Source organism: Scyliorhinus torazame, chromosome 10 (assembly GCF_047496885.1).
Source record: "Scyliorhinus torazame isolate Kashiwa2021f chromosome 10, sScyTor2.1, whole genome shotgun sequence".
Taxonomy (NCBI): Eukaryota; Metazoa; Chordata; class Chondrichthyes; order Carcharhiniformes; family Scyliorhinidae; genus Scyliorhinus; species Scyliorhinus torazame.
In genome coordinates this window covers 17,079,502-17,107,241 of record NC_092716.1, presented here as the reverse complement: position 1 = coordinate 17,107,241, position 27,740 = coordinate 17,079,502, and the positions used below count along the sequence as shown (strand labels likewise).

General features: G+C 50.1%; 1 protein-coding gene across 2 annotated transcripts in view; it reads right to left on the bottom strand.

The window, feature by feature from the left end:
- LOC140430369 (peroxisomal coenzyme A diphosphatase NUDT7-like) overlaps window positions 1–14,087 on the bottom strand; it is a 39,269-nt gene extending 25,182 nt beyond the window's left edge. The window contains exons 1-2 of one of the 2 annotated variants that reach the window (XM_072517829.1): window positions 13,953–14,087; window positions 1,200–1,353 (exon numbers count right to left, since the gene is read on the bottom strand). In XM_072517829.1, the coding sequence (XP_072373930.1) occupies window positions 1,200–1,353; window positions 13,953–13,969 (171 nt within the window). In that variant the 5' untranslated portion in view covers window positions 13,970–14,087. Of the gene's footprint in view, window positions 1–1,199; window positions 1,354–13,922 lie in introns of both variants that reach the window. The other variant, XM_072517828.1, reaches the window with a different exon arrangement.
- Window positions 14,088–27,740: the final 13,653 nt, after the last annotated feature.

Genomic DNA, 27,740 nt, shown 5'->3' with positions numbered 1-27,740 from the left:
ATCCACTGCCCCAATCCCTGCCCACTCTACCACACGGCCTCGCTCCCATGCCCTACTGCAGCCCACTCCACCAGGCCCCCCACAAAAAGAATTACCTCCTGATTTTCTCAAGTCTCCATCAGTTTTTTTTCCAAACAAACCTTAATGGCAAATAAACAGCAAGGTGGCCACACTCAATATTTATTGGTCATTACCAGAAGATAGTCACTTCACTGTTTGAGTGAGTAACATTGATGCCTCCACAAATGTATACATGCCAGCTTGTTAGCTGATAAAAATCTGGCCAAGACCTTCAAGGAAGCTGACACTATCGGAAAAGCAATTCAAAACCAGCTTTGAATATAGAGCTGTATTTTCAGTCCAGCCCTGCAGCTACGCTCAAAGTGCAGTCGGAAATGGCTGGCCAGCATTTACATCGCCGGGATATCCATCAGTGGCAGCAAGAATTGCAGTGTTGTGATTCTGTTGCCAAGTTTAAGTTACCTTCAACCAGTTTCCATGATTGTCTTTTTTTTCAATACTCATTCGAGAAATGTTGGTGTCACTGGCAAGGCCAGCATTTATTACTCATCTCTAGCTGCTTTGAGAAGGTCTTCTTGAATCACTGATATTCACATCCCCTCTCAACGCCACAAACCATTCAATCTCACTAAATTACTGTGAGAAGCCAGGAGCTGCATTATGTTGACAGTGTGACAGGGAAGGATGCTGTCGGGAAACAGTATTGATTTTTGTCTGTGAACTTGGACAAGCAGAGCCCAGCCTGAGCATTCTGGCTGTCCGTGTGAGACATGAGTGGTTGGCATGCATGTCAAAGTGTAGTATAAATGGGAATACTTCCAAAATTAAATAAAGTTCAATAAATTGCGAACTGGGTCACACCTTTGAGTAAGTGCTTACCATGTACAGTACTTGTAATGAAGCAATCCACTTCCCTTAAAGAATAGTCTAACCTAGATTATAAAGTTGATTATACATTTGAAAAATAAATGTATAAACAATCAAAATCTAATTACAGGTAATCGAAGAACTTCTCGCCAACCAGAAGATTGGCTGCCCAACTTCACATCGATTCAAACGGATGGAACGAGTGAGGGCAGCGTGCCTGCAAATCTTGGATCAGAGTGACCAATAAGCTAAGCTCCCCACCGGTCCTACAAACTAAGATCATCGTTCCTACGCTCTCCATTTACCCGTACCTTCATGGATCGGACCGTGAGCAGAACTTGCAGCTCCTCATTTTTGATCAACAGAGGCACAAGCACTGATGCTCTGGGAAGGGTCAAGTCTGAGTATTTATTTCCGACATCGTAAGTCTTCAGCACATGCTTGGCCTTCTCCTTCACTGACGTTCTGATGAAGAAATTTAAAAAAAAGAAGAAACATCACACGTTGAACCACAGCCCAAGGTTTAGGTTTTGCAACTGGCTACAAAGTAATGCAAATTGGCCACAGGGTTGAATCTTGGCGCGGTGAAAATGAGAAAAAAATCAATGAAAGAAATGAAGTTATTTCCTTCCTGGTTCCAATGACAGCTATGCGTTGATTCAAGGTCATAATCACAGTGTAGGGAGGAAATTGGATTGGTTTATTGTCACGTGTACCGAGGTACAGTAAAAAGTATTGTTCTGAGTGCAGCTCAAACAGATCATTCCGTACATAAAAAGAAAATATATAATAGGGCAAACATAAAATACACAATGTAAATACATACACAGATATCAGGTGAAGAATGCAGGATGTAGCACTACTCAGTAGGGAAGATGTGTGAAGAGATCAGATCAGTCCACAGTGGGTCGTTTAGGAGTCAGGTAACAGCGGAGAAGAAGCTGTTTTGGAATCTGTTAGTGCGTGTTCTCAGGCTTTTGTATCTCCTGCCCGATGGAAGAGTGAGTAAGCTGGGTGGGAGGGGTCCTTGATTATGCTGTCCGCTTTCCCCAGGCAGCGGGAGGTGTAGACCGAGTCAATGGATGGGAGGTGTGGGATAAAATTTCCTGTGGGCGACTGGGGAACATCCGGGGATTTCAGGTATGGCATTTAGGCAGAAACTGGCACAAAAATGAACTGGGACAGGGAAGAATTTTGATGGGTGAGCCAAGCTGGTCAGAAAACTGTTTGAAATGTGTGTTTTCATGGCTACAATATTAACTTGTGTGTGTGTGTGGGGGGGGGGGGGGGGGGGGGGGGTTCAGATAATCGATTCAAAATGCACACACTTTGCTTTAATCATTTATCAGCAAATAAAATCCTCAGTTAATTACAACCTTGCAATCAGCCGGCAGCTTTCTGGTATCCAAAATAGACACAGGCATAGCATCGCTGTAGATTTTAGCACTCTTTGTCAGCACGGTAGCACGGTGGTTAGCACAATTACTTCACAGCTCCAGGGTCCCAGGTTCGGTTCCCGGCTTGGCTCACTGTCTGTGCGGAGTCTGCACGTTCTCCCCGTGTGTGCGTGGGTTTCCTCCGGGTGTTCCGGTTTCCTCCCACTGTCCAAAGATGTGCAGGTTAGGTGGTTTGGCCATGCTAAATTGTCCTTAGTGTCCAAAATTGCCCTTAGTGTTGGGTGGGGTTACTGGGTTATGGGGATAGAGTGGAGGTGTGGGCTTGGGTAGGGTGCTCTTTCCAAGAGCCGGTGCAGGCTCAATGGGCCGAATGGCCTCCTTCTGCACTGTAAATTCTATGAAAATTCTTAGCAACCCCGCGATGCATCTTATTCTGCATAATCATTGTTAGGATTTTCAAATGTTTAAACAGTAATTAAATATTGGGTGCGCACTTCAGAGACTCTCCTGGAATCTGATTTGCATATAACTCTTACACCTGGAGTAAAGGCCCGAGCATTGTTAGTCTTCTTTTGAGGACGAGGTGTAACCGGTCAGTTACTATGACAACCAGTGATAGAACAAATAAAGAATGCTCTGAGACTAACACAGTCCGCATTATAAACCAGAAGTTATCAGGGAGCGCTCTCAAGACTAATGAGAGGCTCATACCACTTTGTTGCCAATAGCACGGAGCTTCTCAATGTTTGGGAGAACAGCAAGAATTGGAAAAGGTAAATAACGAGCACCAGATGCCGTTCTCCATTGATGAAGATTCACGCTCAGTCTAAACCTTCCTCTGACATTGGGGAAGGGTGTCCCAGTGGTTAGCACTCTCACTTCCAAGTCTGAAAATTGTGGATTAAGTCCCAATCCAGGGACAGGGACATGAAATCTAGGCTGGAATTTCTGTAATGGGGGGAGCACCATGTTGTTGGGGCTGCTCTCTTTTACATAAGACTTTAAACCAACACCCCCGCTTGCCCTTGCAGGGAATGCTCCCTGGAGGCTGCAATCTTCCTCAGCGTGCTATTATATGGAACGGTGGCACAGTGGCAAAAGACGATTAGCAATGTAACTCTCCAAGCCCATGCCTCCTGTCTGCAGCTTTCCAAAATCTTTACTCCAGCAACCTTCTTTTTGAATTCTGCATGTACGGATGCTGTCTCTCCTTGCTCTCGTCATATTTAAGGCTCCTCAGTACAAATGTGCCTGGCCAGAACCCAGCGGAGAGATGGGCCTCAGCCATAATCCAGCGCAAATTGGGCAATAGTTTTCGGAAATGTCTGAGGAACCAATGATGTGGGAAATAAAAATGAAAGGTAGCTGAGAGGGGAGCAATCCCTGGGATTGCTGCAACGCCAGCAGTGAAATCTCTCTGCTAAATCAACAAGACTGGTCAAAAGCCCAGCATTACTGTTATAGACGTTCTGCATCTAAATTTGAGCTGCAAAACACAAAATGAAATACCGGCGATTACAGCTCTCTCCCTTGGAACAATTTAGAGTAATTAAGATGGTGAGAGGGATAGATAGAGTGGATGTTCAGCAACTTTTTCCCCGGGTGGATGTAGCTGTTACAAGGGGGCATAACTATAAGGTTCATGGTGGAAGATATAGGAAGGCTGTCAGAGGTAGGTTCTTTACTCAGAGAGTGGTTGGGGGGTGGAACGCACTCCCAGCTGTGGTAATGGAGTCGGACACTTTAGGAACTTTCAAGCGGTTATTGGATAGGCACATGGAGTGCACTAGAATGATTGGGAGTAGGTTGATTTGATCTTAGTTTCAGACTAGTTGGGCACGACATCGTGGGCCAAAGGGCCTGTACTGTGCTGTACAGTTCTATGTTCTATGTAATTAGTGAATAATATTGGACAAGTAGTGTCATCGCACTGAACTTTGTTAGTTTAGATTCACAACTTTTATAGTGCTTTGATACCTAACTATCCAGGAACAAAAGATTAAGATTAGCATCCACTCAGCACACTAATCTTCCATGGGGGGTTTAAAGGGTCAAATAATGGCAGACTGCAAACACATGAGTTTTACTCTCTTGAATTTAGAAGCCTGAGGGATGAACTAGTTGAAGTCTTTGAAATAGTAAAACGATTCTATAGGGGGGGATGCACTGAGCTATGTATTCTGATGAAGGAAAAAAGTTAAAACAATCAGGAAAGCTAAAACCAAACTGCAGGACTATAACATAGAACATACAGTGCAGAAGTACGCCAATCGGCCCATCGAGTCTGCACCGACCCACTTAAACCCTCACTTCCACCCTATCCCCATAACCCAACAACCCCTCCTAACTTTTTTGGACACTAAGGGCAATTTAGCTTGGCCAATCCACCTAACCTGCACTTCCTTGGACTGTGGGAGGAAACCGGAGCACCCGGAGGAAACCCACGCAGACACGGGGAGAACGTGCAGACTCTGCACAGACAGTGACCCAGCGGGGAATCGAACCTGGGACCCTGGCGCTGTGAAGCCACAGTGCTATCCACTTGTGCTCCCAAAAATTTTAGTTATTTGGATTCTCTGTCTTTCTTAAATTTACAGTACCCAAAGGGGCAATTTAGCGTGGCCAATCCACCTACCCTGCACATTTTTGGGTTGTGGGGGTGAGACCCATGCAGATACGGGGAGAATGCGCAAACTCCACACGGACAGTGAGCCAGAGCCAGGATCGAACCTGGGACTTCGACGCTGTGATGCAGCAGTGCTAACCACTGGGCTACCGTGCCACCCTGGATGAACTACTTGTGTGCCAAATGGAATAAGCAGCAAGTAATGGACAGAGCTAAGCGATTCCACAATAAACGCATCAGATCTAAGCTCTGTAGTCCTGCCACATCCAGTCATGAATGGTGGTGGACAATTAAACAACTTACTGGAGGAGGAGGTTCCACAAATATCCCCAGCCTCAATGACGGAGGAGCCCAGCACATAGGTGCAAAAGACAAGGCTGGGGCATTTGCAATAATCTTCAGCCAGAAGTGCCGAGTGGATGATCCATCTCGGTCTCCTCCAGAGATCCACAGCAACACAGATGTCAGTCTTCGCCAATACAATTCACTCCATGTGGTATCAAGAAACGGCTGAAGGCACTGGATACTGCAAAGGCTTAGGGCCCTGACAATATCCCAACAATAGTGCTGAAGACTTGTGCTCCAGAACTTGCCACACCCCTCGCCAAGCTGTTCCAGAACAGCTACAACACTGGCATCTCCCCAGCAACGTGGAAAATTGCCCAGGTGTGTACTGTACACAAGAAACAGGACAAATCCAACCAGGCCAATTACCACCCTGTCAATCTGCTCTCCATCATCAGCAAAGTGATGGAAGCAGTCAGCAACAGTGCTATCAAGTGGCACACACTCAGCAGTAACCTGCTCACGGACGCTCAGTTTGGGTTCCGCCAGGGTCACTCAGCTCCTGACCTCATTACCTTGGTTCAAACATGGACAGAAGAGCTGAATGCCAGAGGTGAGGTGAGAGTGGTTGCCCTTGACATCAAGGCAGCATTTGACCGAGTGTGGCATCAAGGAACTCAGCTAAACTGGAGTCAATGGGAATCAGGCAGAAAACTCTCCGCTGGTTGGAGTCATACCTGGCAAAAAGGAAGATGGTTGTGGTGGTTGGAGGTCAATCATCTCAACTGCAGGACATCAATGCAAGAGTTCCTCAGGGTAGTGTCCTGGGCCCAACCATCTTCAGCTGCTTCATCAATGACCTCCCTTCCACCATAAGGTCAGAAGTGGGGATGTTTGTGGATAACTGCACAACGCTCAGCACCATTCGTGACTCCTCCGATAATGAAGCAGTCCGTGTCCAAATGCAGCAAGACCTGGACAATATCCAGGCTGGGGCTGACAAGTGGCAACTTACATTTGTGCCACACAAATGCCAGGCAATGACCATCTCCTACAAGATAATAATAATCTTTATTGTCACAAGTAGGCTTACATTAACACTGCAATGAAGTTACTGTGAAAAGTCCCTAGTCGCCACATTCCGGCGCCTGCTCGGGTACACAGAGGGAGAATTCAGAATGTCCAAATTACCTAATAATAATAATAATTATTATTATTATTGTCACAAGTAAGCTTCAATGAAGTTACTGTGAAAAGCCCCTAGTCGCCACATTCCAGCGCCTGTTCGGGGAGGCCGGTACGGGAATTGAACCCGTGCTGCTGGCCTTATTCTGTATTACAAACCAGCTGTTTAGCCCACTGTGCTAAACCAACCCTAGCATGTCTTTCGGGACTTGTGGGAGAAACCGGAGCATCCGGAGGAAACCCACGCAGACACAGGGAGAACGTGCAGACTACAGATAGTGACCCTAGCCGGGAATCGAACCTGGGACCCTGGTGCTGTGAAGCCATAGTACTAACCACTATGCTACCCACAGACGATTTAACCACCACCCCATGACATTCAATAGCATTACCATCGCTGAATCTCCCACAATCAACATCCTGAGGGTTACCATGATCAGAAACTGAACTGGACTGGCCACATTAATACTGTGGCTATCAAGGTAGGTCAAAGACTAGGAATCCTACGATGAGTAACTCACCTCTTGAACCCCCAAAGCCTGTCCAGCATCTATAAGGCACAAGTCAGGAGTGTAATGGAATACTCTCCACTTGCCTGAATTTGTGCAGCTCCAACAACACTCAAGAAACTCGACACTATCCAGGACAAAGCAGCCGGCATGATTGCTTCCCCTTCCACAAACATTCAAACCCTCCGCCACCGACGAACAGTGGCAGCCGTGTGTACCATTTACAAGATGCACTTCAGTAACTCACCAAGGATCCTGAGACAACACCTTCCAAACCTACGACCACTACCATCTAGAAGAACAAGAGCAGCAGATACCTGGGAACCCCACCACCTGGAGGTTCCTCTCCAAGTCACTCACCACCCTGACTTGAAAATATATCACCGCTCCTTCAGTCGCCGGGGCAACATCCAGGAACTCCCTCCCTAACAGCACAGTGGGTGTACCTACACGTCAAGGACTGCAGAGGTTCAAGAATGCAACTCACCAGCACCTTCTGAAGGGCAACGAGGGATGGGCAATAAATGCTGGCCTAACCAGCGACGCCCACATCCCATAAATGAATTAAAAAAAAGAGAAAACTCAAGATGGCTATTGGATCACTGCGAGATTACGTCACTGCACGTGATTAATTCACAGGTAAAATACAGAAGGTTCTTCACCTGAGTATTTACCAGGGAAACAAACTCAAGGTAGGCGTGTCATTGGAAGACAAAAATCAAGATTTTATTGGGGTAGGAGGTTCACGTTTGGGGAAATTAGACGACAATACGAAGGGGAAAGGAATAGAAGGATATGATGATAGGATTATATTAAGGAGGATCTGGGAGGAGGTTTGTGTGGAGCAGAAACACGGGTGTAGACCAACTGGGCGAAAGGTTCTGGTTTTGTGATGTAAACATAATGTAAATATCATGTAACCAAACAAGACAAGAAAGGCCCTACGCAGTAAGATTGCATCCATAGGTATTTAAACCAGGGAGTGAGTGTGGAACTGTTTAAAAATATATATTTATTCGGTTTTCAACATTTTATACATGGAAGAAATGCAATACATCAAGAACAACAGAAATCCCCCCCAACTCCACTAACCAACACCCCAATAACTCAAAGTAACCCCACCCGTCCCTAACCCACCCCCTCCCACCAACCACCCCCGTCCCCCTAGCAGCTGACAGTGTCCAACTCTTCAAAGTGTAGAATGAACAGACCCCATCACTTGTGGAACTCCTCCATCACCCCCCTCAAAGCAAACTTCACCTTCTCCAAATTCAGGAACTCCACCAAGTCCCCAAGTCACACTGAGGCACAGGGTGGAGAAGCTGACCTCAAACCCAGCAAGACCCGGCTAGAGCAATTGGTGAGGCAAAGGCTAAAACATCTGCCCCCGCTCCTGTCCGCAAAGCCAGCAAGTCCAACACCCCAAATATGGCCCCCAGAGGACTAGGTTCCAAATCCACGTGCAGGATCGCCGACATGGTGTTGGAAAAGATCACCGACATTTATCCCACTTCGGGCAGGATCAGAACTTACGTACATGATTGGCCGGTCCTCTCCCACACCGTTCGCAAGTGTCCTCCACCCCCTCAAACCGCCTCGACCGCATCAGGTACGCCCTGTGCACCACCTTTAAATGTATTAACCCCTCATACTACAACCCCTCCTCTAGCGCCACCCCCAGCTCCTCCACCCACTGGCCTTAACCACTCCAGCGACGCCATAGCCTCCTCCATAATCCTCCCATAATTCACCGAGATGACCCCCCCCAATCCCATCCCCGACAATACCCTCTCCGACAACGATGAGGGCAGTGTCACTGGAAACGTTGGAACAATCTTTTTTGCAAAGTCCCGCACTGGCATGTACCAAAAAGCCTCCCCCCCACCCCCACCTCCACCCCCCGCGGAACCCCAAACTTCTCCTCCAAACCACCCTTCCAAAAATAAGTCCTTCATTTCCATTTCCATTCCCCCCCCCCGCCCCCTCCCACCCCTGATATCTAGCATCCAGCCTCGCCGGCTCAAACACGATTCTCTCAGATTGGCATCAGCCTCGACCCCACCCCCCCAACTTAAATTGCTGCCGAAATTGCCTCCGTATCTTCAGTGTGGCTACCACCACCGGACTACCCGAGTATTTCCCAGGGGCAACGGAAGCGGCGTCGTTGCCAGCATCCGCAAACCCAACCCCCTACAAGAGCCTGCCTCACCCACATCGCCTCCAGCTCCCTATCCCCGCCCCGCACCTTCTCGCCGTTCGCCGCCCAATATTAATACAACAGATTTGGAAGAGCCAAACACCTCCCAACTGTCGCCCACTCTGAAGCACCGTCTTCCGAATCCTTGCCACCCCACCCGCCCATACAAACGACAATGTCAACTATTTTACCCCCACAAAAAATGCCCACGGCAAAAAGACCGGTAAGCACTGGAATAAAAATTAAAATCGCGGCAACTGCCTGCACCCGGCCTGCCAATGATAATGGGAGAGCTGACCCATCTCAACAAATCTGCCTTGGCCCTACCCACCAGGCTTTTCAAATTCAATTTACGGAGCCGGGCCCAGTCTCAAGCCACCTGCACTCCCAAGTACCTGAAATGAGTAGTCGCCGCACGAAGCAGCAATCCCCAAGCCAGCTCCTATCCCGGAGAAGAAACCAAAAAGCACTCATTCTTTTCCAAATTCAGTTTATATCCTGATAAAGCCCCAAACCTCTTGAGCAGCCCCATTATATCCCCCGCCGTTGGACCCGGGTTAGAAATATATAACAAAAGATTGTCGGCTCACGGGGATACCTTGTACTCCAACCCACCTCAGTATCCCCCTCCATCTCTCTGAGCACCTCAGTGCAATGGGCAAGGGCTCTATCGCCAGCGCACACAAGAGGGGGGACATGGAACGCCCCTACCTCGTTCCCCTATGCTCTTCCAAATCTGTTGTATTACTATTGGGAGGCGAACGGTAAGAAGGTGCTGGGGTAGGCAGCTGGAGAAATGTGGGTGAGGAAAATATTCCGAGTTCACATCATTCGTACGAACAGTCGCCTTTGGTTCCTTATACAACATTTTGACCCTCGATACAAACCTAGACCCAATCCCAAACTGCCCAATAGTGCAAACAAATAACTCCACTCTACTTGATCAAACGTCTTCTCCAATGCCACCACCTAGGACTCACCGCCCACCTCCCCCCCCCCCCCCCCCCCCCCCCCTCTGATGGGGAGAACACCATATTCAACAAGCGCCTCACATTCAAGGACAACTGCCTACCCTTTACAAACCCCGTCTGATCCCCCCCATCACCTGCGGAAGGTACCCTTCCACCCGAAGGTCCAATACCTTGGCAAGAATCTTGGTGTCCACATTTAGAGGGATACAGCCCTCACGAACGCCTCAGCCATCTCAGAGTAATAGTCCTTGGAATTATGCATAACTCTCAACTTCTCCGAGTGGACCACTCCGAACCACACATTACTCTTGCAAAGCGTGCCTTCACCCTGTTAAAGGCCGCCCGCTGACTTGCCAGCTCCACTGTGACGACCTCGTATTTACGAATACCACTGCCTTTCCACCTCACCGCTCGATTCTGCTTGGCCCATCTCAACACCTTCTCCTTCATCTGATAGCTGTGGAAACAAACTATCACAGCTCTCGGTGGATAGTTCGGCTTCAGCCGGAGTAACGAATGAGCTCTATCCAGCTCAGAGGAAGGCGTTCTCTTCCTTCCCCAACAACTTGCCGAACATCTCTGAAAAGTATTCCGTCATCCTACGGCCCTCCAGCCCCTGGGGCAGACCCATTATCCGCATATTCCGCCGCTGCGACCTGTTCTCCAGGTCCTCCACCTTGGCTCTCAACCCTTTATTATTCTCCTCCAAAGCTCCTCTCCCATCGAGGCGAGCTGGTCGCTGTGCCACGACAATGCCTCCTCCACCCCTATCAATATCTCTCCTTGCTCCCGCCAACATCTTTCCAGGATCTACCTTTATCGGAGCCAATGTATCGTCCACCAGCTATTTGAGCGTTTTCATCATCTCATTTCCATGCCGCTCAATATGTTTGGAAAACTGCCGCTCAAACTCCACTGCCATCACCTCGGCCAGCGTGTCCACTGTAATGGGCGCAGCCCCAACTGGCGAGCTTGCTCCCGTCATCTTTCCTCCCACAGAACTCCGCACCCAACCTTAATTGATTGATTGCCACATATACCGAGATACAGTGAAAAGTATTTTGCTGCGGCCAAGGAAATGTACACGTACGTACACAGTAGACAAAAAGAATACATCGACAAATAGTACATCGACAAATAGTGATCGGTTACGGTGTGGAACAAAGCAAATACATGAGTTCTCTGGCAGACTTGCGCTCGTTCATTTTTGTCTCACATTCTTCAGCTGGGTTTTCAACATCCTCCAATTACCACAACTTTTCTGAAGACTGATCATATAAAATATCCCCCGCCCTCAAATCTGGGTGAAAAGGGCCAAAAACCGAAAGCTCGAGCAGGAGCAACGTGCGACATCCACCTTCAGTTACCATCGGAAGTCCGAGCGGAGGCATTGTTATACACATTATGAAGAAAAGGGAATATTGCCAAAAGACGGACAGACAAACTTCCATATTTTAAAGAAAGGGATGTGGAGTAAGTCCAGAGAGCTATAAACTGATTCATTTAACATCCATGGCGGGAAGGATAATGGACCTTTTGCTCAAATTTGCAACAGGGAATGATCTGGAAACTGAAAATGTAATAGTCAGCACAGATTTCAAAAGAAAATATATATATTTGAGAATAGTTACTGAATTATTTGAAAAACAAAAAAAAAAGAGTAGACAAGGTTAATTGGGTAGGGGATGGTTTAGCACAGTGGGCTAAACAGCTGGCTTGTAATGCAGAACAAGGCCAGCAGCGCGGGTTCAATTCCCGTATCGGCCTCCCCGAACAGGCGCCGGAATGTGGCGACTAGGGGCTTTTCACAGTAACTTCATTGAAGCCTACTTGTGACAATAAGTGATTATTATTATATTATTATTACATAGTCGATGTGATAGATTAGGAATTTTAAAAGGCCTTTGATAGTGGGGCATAAACATTGGCTTTGTCCAGTTATGATGTGGAGATGCCGGCGTTGGACTGGGGTGAGCACAGTACGAAGTCTTACAACACCAGGTTAAAGTCCAACAGGTTTGTTTCGATGTCACTAGCTTTCGGAGCGCTGCTCCTTCCTCAGGTGAATGAAGAGGTCTGTTCCAGAAACACATATATAGACAAATTCAAAGATGCCAAACAATGCTTGGAATGCGAGCATTAGCAGGTGATTAAATCTTTACAGATCCACAGATGGGGTGACCCCAGGTTAAAGAGGTGTGAATTGTGTCAAGCCAGGATAGTTGGTAGGATTTCGCAGGCCAGATGGTGGGGGATGAATGTAATGCGACATGAATCCCAGGTCCCGGTTGAGGCTGCACCCATGTGTGCGGAACTTGGCTATAAGTTTCTGCTCGGCGATTCTGCGTTGTCGCGGGTCCTGAAGGCCGCCTTGGAGAACGCTTACCCGGAGATCAGAGGCTGAATGCCCTTGACTGCTGAAGTGTTCCCCGACTGGAAGGGAACATTCCTGCCTGGTGATTGTTGCGCGATGTCCGTTCATTCGTTGTCGCAGCGTCTGCATGGTCTCGCCAATGTACCACGCTTCGGGACATCCTTTCCTGCAGCGTATGAGGTAGACAACGTTGGCCGAGTCGCACGAGTATGTACCGCGTACCTGGTGGGTGGTGTTCTCACGTGTAATAGTGGTATCCATGTTGATGATCTGGCACGTCTTGCAGAGATTGTCATGACAGGATTGTGTGGTGTCGTGGTCACTGTTCTGAAGACTGGGTAGTTTGCTGCAAACAATGGTTCGTTTGAGGTTGCGCGGTTGTTTGAAGGCAAGTAGTGGGGGTGTGGGGATGACCTTGGCAAGATGTTCATCGTCATCAATGACGTGTTGAAGGCTGTGAAGAAGATGACGTAGTTTCTCCGCTCCGGGGAAGAACTGGACGACGAAGGGTATTCTGTCGGTTGTGTCCCATGACTCGGCCAACCTGGGGTCACCCCATCTGTGGATCTGTAAAGATTTAATCACCTGCTAATGCTCGCATTCCAAGCATTGTTTGGTATCTTTGAATTTATCTATATATGTGTTTCTGGAACAGACCTCTTCATTCACCTGAGGAAGGAGCAGCGCTCCGAAAGCCAGTGACATTGAAACAAACCTGTTGGACTTTAACCTGGTGTTGTAAGACTTCGTACTTTGTCCAGTTAGGAAGCAGAGCTTAAACTTAAACCTTCTCCTGGAACAAAACAAATACATTTGTCCCTCTCTGTGATGAAAGGGTAGTTAAGTAAATGTGTAAATATTATATGTTTAACATACTGGTGTTTAAATGAGTGTGGGGGGTTTGTCAGTATCACTGCCCTCCCCATGCCCTGCCCTCTGGCGGCGCCCCTGTGCAGCTGTTTCCAGCGCCCAACGCCCCTCCCCACAGGCACTCCGCCCCCAACCGTCACCAGGCCCCGCCCCAGGCCCCTCACGCCCCGCCCTGCCCCCAACCGTCACCAGGCCCCGCCCCAGGCCCCTCACGCCCCGCCCTGCCCCCAACCGTCACCAGGCCCCGCCCCAGGCCCCTCACGCCCCGCCCTGCCCCCAACCGTCACCAGGCCCCGCCCCAGGCCCCTCACGCCCCGCCCTGCCCCCAACCGTCACCAGGCCCCGCCCCAGGCCCCTCACGCCCCGCCCTGCCCCCAACCGTCACCAGGCCGAACTGGGACCACGCCCCTGTCACTCCTCTAGACGCTAGCCCCGTCCCTATTTGTAGGCCGCGCCCCTTAGTCCCCAACCCCGCCCCACCGGCAGTCGTTACTGGCGGTTCATTGCCAAAGTTCCCAGATTCAGTCCCGGCTCCCGGCTCCCGGCTCCCGGCTCCCCCCCCCCCCCCCCCTGCCTCCCAACTCCCCGGGCTGTGGACCACAATGAACCCCCCCACACACCGCGGATTTACTTGGGCTGACACGAGAGACCTTCCAGCATCCGCCATCCCTCCGCCGAGCGCCTTCCAATGGGAACAACAATCAGCGACCGAGCGGAGCGAGAGAGAACTGGGGCGTGAACGGCTCCTCCGACAGCGCCTCCCGGCGGAGCGAGCGTCCCCTGGCGGAGCGAGCGTCACCCGGCATCCCGGCGGAGCGAGCGTCCCCTGGTGGAGCGAGCGCCACCTGGCGGAACGAGCGCCCCCTGGCGGAGCGAGCGTCTCCCGGCGGAGCCAGCACCCCCTGGGGGAGCGAGCGCCTCCTGGCGGAGCGAGCGCCCCCTGGTGGAGCGAGCGCCTCCCGGCGGAACGAGCGCCCCCTGGCGGAACGAGCGCCCCCTGGCATCCCGGCGGAGCGAGCGCCCCCTGGCGGAGCGAGCGCCTCCTGACCTCCCGGCGGAGCGAGCGCCCCCTGGTGGAGCGAGCACCCCCTGGCGGAGTGAGCGCCTCCTGCCCTCCCGGCGGAGCGAGCACCTTCTGTCCTCCCAGCGGAGCGAGCGCCTCCTGCCCTCCCGGCGGAGCAAGTGCCCCCTGGCATCCCGGTCAAGGGGAAGAGTACCTTCATTGCTGCTGTTTCCTCCACACCGACAGCAAACACATTGAGCGGGATTCTCCGTTAGCCGACACTGAAATCGGGAAATGCGGTTCGGCAGAGAATAACTTCCGACGCCGAAATCGGGATTCTCCATTACCTCTAAAACGGCATCAATGCATTTCACTCCACACGTACACTAGGCATCAATTGCATATCATTCGCGGACCCGTCCCAGTATTCTCCAGGGTCTCCGCGATTCACCGTCTCCGATGGGCCGAGTTCCCGATGGCGCAGTTCACTTCTGCTTTTAAAAATCATGAAACCGGCCTGAAATCTGGGCCAGTGAGCTAGTGTGTTTGGCATTCTGTTTTTCATCACTGTGTCATCACTGTTGCAGACAAGTGCGTTAGCCAGTTTAGGCACAGTACAATACCACAAGCTGCAATTTGATAAACGAAGAATCTGCTTTCATGGTGGTGGCTAAGGGTTAAAGGCTGACCAGTCAATTTGTTACTCTTCTTTTACAGAGGCATGGGATCTTTTCCACCTGAGAGAGATTTAAAGTGTACACCAAAAAATGGCATCATGGCCATTGAATTTAGGTGAGGCTAACATTAGGTTTTAAAAGCTAATAAGCTGCAGGAGGCGTGTACGCCTATTCCAACGTGTAATATGTCGAAAAGGTGAAATTTGGGATCCTGATTATGCGATCTCGAGCCTCTGAGACTGCAGTTCTCAGTGGTCCTGGCAGACAAACAAAGGACCTTCTACCACCTTGGCACTCAACGCTACCTTTAAATTGAGCGGGTGGGTGATCGGTCTTGTATCAATCTCGAGTATACCACGCAACACAATAAATGGACTGTGTAAAGAAAAGTTTACCGCTTGGCAGTCCAAGATCACCTGTTCCGTCGAACCACATACACCTGAATGGTTTAGGATGTGAACGTTCGAGTGAGCTGTTGAATGCTCACTGCCTTAAGATGTCCTGGAAAACATGAGGCTGGTGTCGCGAATAACATTTCAATTATACAGTCCTTTAATAAACACATCACATTCCAGCTCTCTCTCACAGCCTTTTATTTAATTTCAGTTTTTCGACCGCTGTGCGCCAGTAGTGAATGGTTCGACGTGGTGTGTGGGTGGTTCATGGCTAATGAGCTGGCGGGTATCTCTGGGTGCTTTTCCATGTCCAGTTTAGATTTCTAGTCTCGTATTGCCTCCACATTTCCAGCTTGTGCTCATTTTTCTTCCTCCCAAAACAAGCTCCTTGGTGATGCTGGTGTTAATGACAGTGTGCCTGCAGGGCGCAGCTTTATCCTGAGCTTCTAGTTTGTGACGTTACTGTTTGTGTCTCAGTGTCAGTCATAAGTATTACCTGCTTGGAAAGGTCTGAACTGAAATCCTGATTAGCTGCCAGTCCAGTGTGGTGATATTTTCCTTTGTATAAGCACGAGTTTCTTTTTTCTAAAATATGTTTATTCAACTTTTTCCAACAACATTTTTTAACAAACAAGCCCCCCCCCCCCCATAACAAAAAGAAGAAAGAACACAAACACCACAATCAAAAATAATAAACTACTTATACATTGGGTTTCTCCCGCATATATTAACCCCCCCCCCCCATATGACATTCAGGAGTACCCTTGGGGACACCCCCACCCGCCCAAATACCCCACCGAAAGAGACCCCCCCCCCGGGGTTGCTGCTGCTGCTGACCTCCTCCTAACGCTCCGCGAGATAGTCTAGGAACGGTTGCCACCGCCTGAAGAACCCCTGCGCAGACCCTCTCAAGGCAAACTTTATCCTCTCCAGCTTAATGAACTCTGCCATGTCATTTATCCAGGCCTCCAAGATAACAAGATCCTCCGCCGGGCTACCAGGGACGCAAAGGCCAGGATACCGGCCTCTTTAGCCTCCTGCACTCCCGGCTCATCCGTTACCCCAAATAATGCCAACCCCCAACTCGGCTTGACCTGGACTTTCACCACCTTGGACATAGTCCTCGCGAAACCCCTCCAAAACCCATCCAGTGCCGGGCACGACCAGAACATGTGGACGTGATTTGCCGGACTCCCCGAGCACCTCCCACACCCGTCCTCCACCCCAAAGAACCTACTCATCCTCGCCCCTGTCATATGCGCTCTGTGAACAACCTTGAATTGTATTAGGCTGAGCCTGGCGCAAGAGGAGGAAGAATTAACCCTACTCGGGGCATCAGCCCACAGACCCTCATCAATCTCCTCCCCAAGCTCCTCCTCCCACTTGCCCTTTAGCTCCTCTACCGAAACCTCCTCCTCTTCTTTCATCACTTGATAGATCGCCGAAACCTTGCCTTCTCCGACCCATACACCCAAAATCACCCTGTCCTGAATCCTCTGTGCCGGGAGCAACGGGAATTCCCTCACCTGCCACTTCACAAACGCCCTCACTTGCATGTACCTGAACGCATTTCCCGGGGGTAACCCAAACTTCTCCTCCAGCGCCCCTAGGCTCGCAAATGTCCCATCTATAAACAGGTCCCCCATCCTTCTGATCCCTGCCCGATGCCAGCTCCGAAACCCCCCATCCATCCTTCCCGGGACGAACCGATGGTTCTCCCGAATTGGGGACCAAACCGAGGCTCCCATCTCGCCCCTATGCCGTCTCCACTGCCCCCAGATCTTCAATGTTGCCGCCACCACCGGACTCGTGGTGTACCTTGTCGGCGAGAGCGGCAGCGGTGCCGTCACCAGCGCCCTCAAGCTCGTGCCCCTGCAGGACGCCATCTCCAACCTCTTCCACGCCACCCCCCTCCCTCTATTACCCAGTTACGGATCATCGCCACGTTGGCTGCCCAATAGTAGCCACACAGATTCGGCTGCGCCAGCCCTCCCTGTCCCTGCTACGCTCCAGAAACACCCTCTTTACCCTCTGGGTCTTCTTTGCCCACACGAAACCCATGATGCTCCTACCTACCCGTTTAAAAAAGGCCCTGGTAATCACAATGGGAAGGCACTGGAACACAAAGAGAAACCTCGGGAGGACCATCATTTTAATCGACTGCACCATGCCCTCTAGCGAGAGTGGCAGCACATCCCATCTTTTGAAATCCTCCTCCATCTGCTCCACCAACCGCGTCAAATTGAGCTTGTGCAGGGCCCCCCAGCTCCCAGCCACCTGGATCCCCAAGTACCAAAAGTTCCTTTCCGCACTCTTCAATGGTAGGTCGTCTATCCCCCTTCCCTGGTCCCCTGAATGCACCACACAAAGAGCTCACTTTTCCCTACGCTGAGCTTATACCCCGAGAAGTCCCCAAACGCCCTTAGGATCCGCATGACCACCGCCATCCCCTCCACTGGATCTGCCACAGACAGCAACAGGTCGTCCGCATACAGCGACAACCAATGTTCCTCTCCCCCTCGGACCAACCCCCTCCATTTCCTGGACTCCCTTAGTGCCATGGCCAAAGGCTCAATTGCCAATGCAAACAACAAGGGGGACAGGGGGCACCCCTGCCTCGTCGTTCGGTACAGCCGAAAGTGCTCCGACCTCCGCTGATTCGTAGCCACACTCGCCACCGGGGCTCTATATAGGAGCCTAACCCAACTGATAAACCCCTCCCCGAACCCAAACCTCTGCAACACTTCCCAAAGATACTCCCACTCCACCCGGTCGAAGGCCTTCTCCGCGTCCATAGCTGCCACTACCTCCGCCTCTCCCTCCACCGATGGCATCATAATCACGTTGAGGAGCTGTAGCGCACAAAGACTCACGAGAGACGAATAGAGATGAAGTCGATGAGGCTTTATTAAGCGTGACTTGTTCCCCGCAGTTCAGTAGCAGACTGGCCTGCGGGGGAGAACTCCTGGTTCTTATACTCCGCCTTCAGGGCGGAGCTAGAGGTCAACAGCCAACCAGGACCCTGGATCTGTCAGCCAATGACATCACGGCTTCACAGTCCCACATGACCCCTAATGCATACTACCACAGGAGCCTCCGCACATTAGTGTTTAGCTGCCTGCCCTTTACAAATCCCTCTGGTCCTCATGAATCACCCCAGGGACACAGTCCTCAATTCTCGTAGCCAGCAATTTTGCCAGCAACTTAGCATTCACATTGAGGAGCGAGATCGGTCTATACGACCCACATTGCAGCGGGTCCTTCTCCCGCTTCAGAATCAGCGAGATCAGCGCCCCGGACATTGTCGGGGGCTGGGTCCCCCTCTCCCTTGCCTCATTGAAAGTTCTCACTAACAACGGGCCTAGCAGGTCCACATATTTCCTATAAAACTCGACCGGGAACCCATCTGGCCCCTGGGCCTTCCCCGCCTGCATGTTCCCCAATCCTTTAACCAGCTCCTCCAACCCAATTGGCACCCCTAAACCAGCCACCTCCTGCTCCTGCACCCTCGGGAACCTCAGTTGATCCAAAAATCGTCGCATCCCCTCTTCCCCTGCTGGCGGCTCAGATCTGTACAGTTCCTCATAGAAATCCTTAAATACCTCATTTACTCTCACCGCACTCCGCACCGTATTCCCCCTGCTATCCTTAACTCCACCTATCTCCCTCGCTGCCACCCTCTTACTGAGCTGGTGTGCCAGCATCCGGCTCGCCTTCTCCCCATACTCGTACTTCACCCCCTGTGCTTTCCTCCACTGTGCCTCTGCCTTCCCTGTGGTCAACAGGTCAAACTCCGTCTGGAGGCTTCGCCGCTCCCTAAGTAGTCTCTCCTCGGGGGCCTCTGCATATCTCCTGTCCACCCTTACGATCTCCCCTACTAACCTCTCCCTTTCCCTGCCCTCTCTCTTCTCCCTGTGTGCCCTAATGGAGATTAATTCTCCCCTGACCACCGCCTTCAACGCCTCCCAGACTACCCCCACCTGCACCTCTCCGTTGTCATTGGCCTCCAAGTATCTCTCAATGCACCCCCGCACCCTCCCGCGCACCTCCTCATCCGCCAGTAATCCCACATCAAGACGCCACAGCGGACGCTGGTCCCTCTCCTCTCCTAACTCCAGCTCCACCCAGTGCGGGGCGTGGTCTGAGATGGCTATGGCCGAATACTCCGTTCCTTCCACTTTCGGGATTAGCGCCCTACTCAAAACAAAAAAATCTATCCGGGAGTAGGCTCTATGTACATGGGAAAAGAATGAGAATTCCCTGGCCAGGGGCCTAGCAAACCTCCACGGATCCACTCCCCCCATCTGGTGCATAAACCCCCTAAGCACCTTGGCCGCAGCCGGCCTCTTCCCCGTCTTGGATCTGGAGCGATCTAATGCTGGATCCAGCACCGTGTTGGAATCCCCCCCATTATCAAGCTTCCTGCCTCCAGGTCCGGAATCCGACCCAGCATGCGCTTCATAAATCTAGCATCATCCCAGTTCGGGGCGTATACGTTTACCAATACCACCCACACCCCCTACAACCTACCGCTCACCATCACGCATCGACCCCCATTATCCACTACAATATTCTTGGCCTCAAATGACAGCCGCTTCCCCACCAGTATTGCCACCCCTCTGTTCTTCGCATCCAGCCCCGAATGGAATACCTGTCCTACCCATCCCTTTCTCAACCTGACCTGGTCTGCCACCTTCAAATGTGTCTCCTGAAGCATGACCACGTCTGCCTTCAGTCCCTTTAAGTGCGCGAACACTCGGGCCCTCTTAACCGGCCCATTCAGGCCCCTCACATTCCAAGTTATCAGCCGGATTGGGGGGCTTCTCACCCCCCTTCCCCCCCCCGCCGACTAGCCATCTCCTTTTCTAGGCCAGTCACGTGCCAGCGCCTCCCGCAACCTCCAGTCCCCCAGACGGCGGACCCCCGCCCCGACCACCTCTCCTATTTCCAGTTCCCCATTGGCCAATGCAGCAGCAACCCTATACCCCCCTCCCCCCGCTAGATCCATATCCAGCTCTTTTGCTCCCCCCATAACACTCCCGTAAGTCAGCTGACTCCTGTTGACCGCGGCCTCTCCCACCTTCCCATCGACCCTCCCCCCAGTGTGGGAATCCCCCCTAGCATTCAGTGTGCGCTCCTCCGACCCCCACCGCCGTCCTTCCCTAGCGCGGGAAAAAGCCCGTGCTTTCCTGATCCTGCCCCGCCCCCTCTGGCGCAGCTCCTTTTGCGGCCTTATCTCAATTCCCCCATCCCCGGATCTCTCGTCCCTCCACCACCGGCGCCCACACTCTCCCACAGTCTCCCCATCAAATCCCTTCATCCATCCTCATCCAGCACCCAACCAAGGGAACATTCCCTACACGTTGTTAAAACCATATATACAGCAGACATCCCCCCCACAACCACAGACCCTCAATTTGAGTCCAACTTTTCAGTCTGTATAAAGCCCCAAGCCTCCTCAGGCGTTTCAAAATAGTTGTGCCGATCTTGGAATGTGACCCACAATCGCGCTGGCTGCAGCATACCGAACTTCACCCCCTTCCGATGGAGCACCGCCTTGGCCCGATTAAAGCCAGCTCTCTTCTTGGCCACCTCTGCACTCCAGTCCTGGTAGATTTGGATCTCCGTGTTCTCCCACCTGCTGCTCCGCTCTTTCTTGGCCCATCTCAGGACACACTCTCTACCCATAAAGCGGTGAAACCTCACCACTACAGCCCTTGGCGGCTCGTTGGCCTTGGGTCTCCTTGCCAGGACCCGATGAGCCCTATCTAGCTCCAGGGGCCTCGGGAAAGCTCCTGCGCCCATCAGCGAATTGAGCATCGTGCTCACATATGCCCCGGTATCAGGCCCTTCAACTCCTTCAGGGAGACCCAGAATCCGAAGATTCTTCCTCCTCGACCTATTCTCCAGGTCCTCAAATCTTTCCGCCCACCTCTTATGCAGCGCCTCGTGTGCCTCCACCTTCACCGCCAGGCCCAAGGTCTCATCCTCGTTCTCCGAGGCTTTCTGTCGCACCTCCCGGATCGTCGCCCCCTGGGCCCTCTGGGTCTCCACTAGCTTCTCAATCGCCGCCTTCATTGGCGCCAGCATTTCTGTCTTCAGCTCCTCAAAGCAGCGTTTAAGAAACTCCTGCTGCTCCTGCGCCCACTGCGCCCACACTGCTTGCTCTCCACCCGCCGCCATCTTGCTTTTCCCCCTCTCACTTTTCGCTGCTCCAAGATCTCTTTTTTCACCGCTCCACTCCTGGTCCAATCCGTATACTGTCGGGGGGACCTTGCTATCACCTTCCCACTGGAAGCCGTCGAACAAGTGCCGTTGGGGCCCCTCTAGAGAGCCCTAAAGTCCGTTCCCGGCGGGAGCTGCCGAACGTGCAACCTATTCAGGCATGGCCGTAACCGGAAGTCCATAAGCACTAGTTTCTAAAGGGTGAGATGATAGTTCTATCCTCTCAGTTCCAGCATCATTCTGATGAATCTTTTTATTTTAGCACCTGCTCTAGTGCTACTCTATCCTCTCTGTAACAGAGTGCTCACAGTATTCTATTTGAGTGGCAGTCCCCAGCCACCTATTACAATCTACACCCTCCATTCTTCCTTGCCTTTCCACCCCGTCACTAAGGGATTGGCTTGTAGAAGTATTTCCTTGTCTGACTCTCCAGTCCTGTCGGCAGTTTGGAGCTGAATAACAGTGTGAACCCCCTCTGGTGGATGCTTCTCAGCCAAACTGGTTAGATGGGAATGAAAATGAAATGAAAATTGCTTATTGTCACAAGTAGGCTTCAAATGAAGTTACTGTGACAAGCCCCAAGTCGCCACATTCCGGCACCTGTTCGGGGAGGCTGGTACGGGTATTGAACCGTGCTGCTGGCCTGCCTGGGTCTGCTTTAAAAGTCAGCTATTTAGCCCTGTACTAAACCAGCCCCTAAACCAGGAAGGGAACCCAGGGGCCATTTCTTTCTGCCATTGCCGCACATGTGCAGTTTGGGTGTGTTATTCCACGATGTCATTGCGAGCAACAAATGCCAGCACCTAACATGGCACACTCAAATCATCACTTTGGCAGGGGTGCCTTTTTATCTGACCTCCGGGCCAAAGAATCAAAGAATTCCTACAACGCAGAAGGAGACAATTCAGCCCATCGAGTCTGCATCGACTCTCTGAAAGAGCAGCCTACCCGGGCCCACTCCTCCACCTTAAACCCCATAGCTCTGTACCACCACCTAACCTGCACATCTCTGGACACTGGGGGTGGGGGGTGGGGGGGCACTTTGGCATGACCAATCCACCAACCTGCTCATTTTGGACTGTGGGAGGAAACCAGCGCACCCGGAGGAAACCCACATAGACACAGGGCGAATGTGTAAAACTCCACACAGTGACCCAAGGTCGGAATCGAACCTGGGTCCCTCGCGCTGTGAGGCAGTACTCCTAACCACAGTGCCGACTAGCACAGTGTTCTTAATGGTTCCATAATGTTAACACAACGATTCCAAATCCAATAGATGGATCAATGGACAATGACCTTTCCTCCATCATAAAGGTCAGAAGTGGGGATGTCCGCTGATGTTTGCACAGCGTTCAGTCGAACTGTCAATTTCTCAGATACTGAAGCAGTCAGTGCAACAAGTTCTGGACAACTTTCAGGCTTGGATAGATAAGTAATATTTGTGTCACACTAGTGCCAGGCAATGACCACCTACACTTGATATCCAATGGCATTATCATCGCTGAATCTTCCGTCATCAACATCCATCAACCGGAAATACAACTGCCACATGAATGCTGTGGCTACAAGGACAGTTCAGCGGCTGGGAATTCTGCAGCAAATAACTCACCTCCTGACTCCCAAAAGCCTTTCTACCTATCTACAAGGAACAAATCTTAAGTGTGATGGAATATTCTCCACTTGCCTGGATGAGCACCGCTCCGAAAACACCGAAGAAGCTCGACACCATTCGGGTCAAAGCAGCCCCACTTGACCATATCCACAAACTTAAACATTCATTTTGTTCGGAAAACAACGGTAGTTTAGGGGCGTATATTTGTATGGGTAAACATTAGCAGTAAGGTATACTTTTAGGTGGGTTTAATTTAATGTTTCTGTGCCTGGATTGACCTATAGCGAGGTTTATGCTGGACAAAGGGTAATTGTACGTGTAGGGGTTGGTTTCAGTTCCATCTGGGTTTCAATTGTGCTTAGAAAGGGCTACGGTGTGAAAGCTCAATAAAACAGGCATAAGCATGAGGTGTTGCTTAGCAACAGGAGGCCTAGTCCCTCTGGGGAGAGCTTTCTTTTGTTCTCAGTTTCAACTGAAAGCCACAGCAGTTGGAGACAGGGAGAGAGAGCTGAAGGCAGCTCTCATAGCTCTGCTCAGAGCTGGAAAAGCTGTACAAAGGAGTAATATGCAAGAAAGCAAGCTCCAGAGGAACTGAAGGACAGTTGGTTCATGTTTAATAAATATTTTTTCCTAGTTGTTAAAACAAATTAGTGGGCCTATGATTCTGAACCTCCATGTTTTATTCTTAAAAAAAGTGATGGTTGTTTGAGCCAGGGTTGTATTCTGGGAGCTTCCCATCCAATTATGACATCAACTGGGATCGTAAAAGCAGATTTAGAGGGGTTTTGAGGAAAATCATTTTGAACCAGTGTGGTGGGAATCTGGAACTCACTGCCCGAAAGGGTGGTAGAGGCAGGAACCCTGATAACATTTAAGAAGCATTTAGATGAGCATTTCGAACGCCATAGCATAACAAGTGCTGGAAAATGGGATTAGGATAGGTGTTTGATGGCTGGCAGACATGATGGGCCGAAGGGCCGCTTTCTGTGGAGTAAAACTCTGACTCATTTCATCAAAAGTTTAAAGTTCAACATTTGTTGAAGCCAAGGCCATATTGAGGCAATGTGTACGTTCAGTACAACCAAAATGCTGCCCGCTACTTGCCCAGCTTCATTCTTCCTGCCAAAGTGGATAAGTTCACATTTACCCACTTTATACTCCTTCTGCCAAACTTTTGCCCACTCCCTTAACCTGTTTTTATCCCTTTGCAGCGTCTCTGCCTCCTCTTGGCAACTTACTTTCCTACCTATCTTGGTGTTATTGAAAATTTAGCTACCATTCAACCTTCATCCGAATCATTGATAGTTTGTAAATAGTTGAGGCCCCAGCAATTATCTCTGTGCCACTCCATTAGTATTAGCTTGCCAACTCAAAAAAGACCCAATTAACCCTGCTCTCTGCTATGTTCGCTAGCCAATCCTTTATCCAGACTAATGCTACACCCTGTGCACCATGAACTCTTCTGTCGTAACCTTTTTTACCTGAGGAAGAAGCAGTGCTGCGAAAGCGAGTGATTTGAAACAAACCTGTTGGACTTTAACCTGTTGTAAAACTTCTTACTGCGCTCAGCCCAGTCCTACACCGGCAACTCCATATCATCGTAACCTTTGACCCGGCGCCTCATCAAATGCCGTTGGAAATCTAAGTACACCACAACCACAGGGTTCCCCTTTATCTACCTATTTACTTCCTCGAAAACCTCTACTAAATGAAACATAATTTTCTTTTCGCAAAGCCATGTTGTCTCTGCCTCATCACATTATGATTTTCTAAGTTTCCTGCGATAACCTCCTTAATAATGGATTCTGGCAATTTCCTATGGCAAATGTTAGACCAACTGACCTGTAATTTTCACATCCTATCTTCCTCCTGTCTTGAATAAGCATGTTACATGAGCCATTTCCCAATCCACTGGGACCCTTCCAGGATCTAAGGAATTTTTGGAAGATTACAACCAATGCATCTACTCTCTCTGCAAGATGTAGGCCATCCCGGGGACTTACCAGCCTTTAGTTTGAGGTTTTTCCAGCACTTTTTTCTTAATAGTGATTGATTTACATTCCACCCTCGTATTCACGTTTTGATTTTAAAGTATCTTTGGAGTCAAGAGACACAAAATACCTGTTCAACGCCACACCCTTATCGTCCATGATCAATTCCCCATAGTCACTCTCTAGAGGACAAACACTAGTTTTAGTTTTTTTTTTTCTCCATTTAAATACTTGCAGAAACTCTTGCTATCTGTTTTTACATTATCGGCTGGTTTTCTTTCATATCCCTCTTCATTATTTTTAGTCATCCTTTGTTGGTTCTTAAAATCTACCAATCTTCTCAACTACCATTAATGTTTGCAGGTTTGTAGAGTTTCTTTCTTAACTTTTTATTCAGCCACGGATGATGTATCCTTCCCAGTCTTTCTTTTTTACTGGGACACATCTTTGCTGTTATGAAATGTCGCCTTCAGAGTCTGCCACGACGTCTCTACTGTCCTGCATTTTAACTTATCTTCCCAGCTCACCTAAGCCACCATGGCCTTGGTATAAAACACTAGTCTTAGACCCTTCAAACTGAACATAAAACTTGATTGTTTTATGATTGTTATCACCTAAAGGCTCATTTATCATGAGGCTATTGATTAATCCTGTCTTCTTGTTTGTCTAAAATAGAATCATTAAAATTTACAGTGGAGAAGGAGGCCATTTGGCCCATCAAGTCTGCACCGGCCCAGGGACAGAGCAACCTACCCAAGCCCACACCTCCAACCTATGCCCATAACCCAGTAACCCCACATAACCTTTTTGGATACTAAGGGCAATTTAGCATGGCCAAATCCACCTAACCTGCATATCTTGGGCTGTGGGAGGAAACCAGAGCACCCGGAGGAAACCCACGCAGACACGGTGAGAACGTGCAGACTCCGCAGACAGTGACCCAAGCCGGGAATCAAACCTGGGACCCTGGAGCGGTGAAGCAACTGTGCTAACAACTGTGCTACCGTGCTGCCCATCTATGCTACCGTGCCTGCTCCCTGGAACATATTGCTTAAAGAAATTCTCCTGCATACACTCTACAAGCTCATTTTCCTGGCTACCTTATCAATCTGATTCGTAGCCAATCCGATATGGACATAAATAAAACCTCTTACCAATTGCTCATTAATCAATTCCTTCCCTTGTGAAGTGACTTCAGGTGTTTTCTTTCTCTCACTCCCTTACCCCCAGGCTTGTTGAGGTCTACCCTCAGGGATTTGCTGCTTATAAGTCTCCTGTTGCTCTCTTTGTCCCATAACCACCTCCAGCGCACCCCCCCCCCCCAAAGGATCGTGCTGCCCGACCTTGGATCCATACTTCGAAACTGACCTCTGAGAGACACACTCACTGACTTTTGCCACTTTCACCTGTTGGTGTCTCACTGTCCCCCTTCAGGTAATGCTCTCTGCTGTTGCTAAGCTCAGAGGCACTTGGTGGCCACCTCGGGAAAAGAGCTGCCCTCGATTTCCTGTCATGTACGATTAAGGAACAGAATCTGCATTTGCACCGTGCACTCAGAAAATTACCCCGTTAATGCATCAAGGGAGGATAGTGTGAACAACCTTCCAGGATTGTCCTGGAGTCTCCAGATATTTAAGCCTGGCCTGCAGAGCATCGCTAGAAGCACAGGAGATAAGTCGTTTGTTAAGACAATTTAGTTTTTCACTAAAAGACAAATTCTTTGAATACGTTATAAAAATAGTGGAAACCTGTTTCAATACAGGGTCAATCGTTATCCAAAAGGGGCTGGTTTAGCACAGGACTAACACGGTTCAATTCCCGTACCAACCTCACCAAACAGGCACCGGAATATGGCGACTAGGGGCTTTTCACAGTACTTCATTTGAAGCCTTCTTGTGACAATAAGCGATTTTCATTTCAAAAGGTTAATTTTACGTCTATTTTGCTTCTGATTGGCCAGGGAAAGTAACACACCCTGATGTTGGCTGTCCAGTAGCAGAAGTGTGAGGGTGGGGCTGTTGGAGGCAGGGGTCTTTAAAAAAAATAAATTTAGGGTACCCAATCATTTTTTTTCCCAATTAAGGGGCAATTTAAAATGGCCAATCCATCTACTCTGCACATCTTTGGGTTATGGGGGGTGAAACCCACGCAGACATGGGGAGAATGTGCAAACTCCACACGGGCAGTGACCCAGGGCCGGGACTTGAACCCAGGTCCTCAGCGCCACAGTCCCAGTGTTAACCACTGCACCACATGCTGCCCCAGAGGTAGGGGCCTTGATATGAAAACACATGTTGGGAGGATGGACATTATTGTCCTTGTTCCCTCGTCATCAACTCCATCCCTCTCCCTGGCAACTGTCTGTGACTGAATCGGACTGCTTGCAACCTTGATTATGGACCTCATTATGAGCTTCTGACCACATATTCGCACCACCACCAACATAATACCGCCCAACTTTGTCCCTGCCCTAGCCCCAACTCATTTGCTGCTGAAACCCTCATTCTTGCCTTTGGACTTGACAATTTTAATACA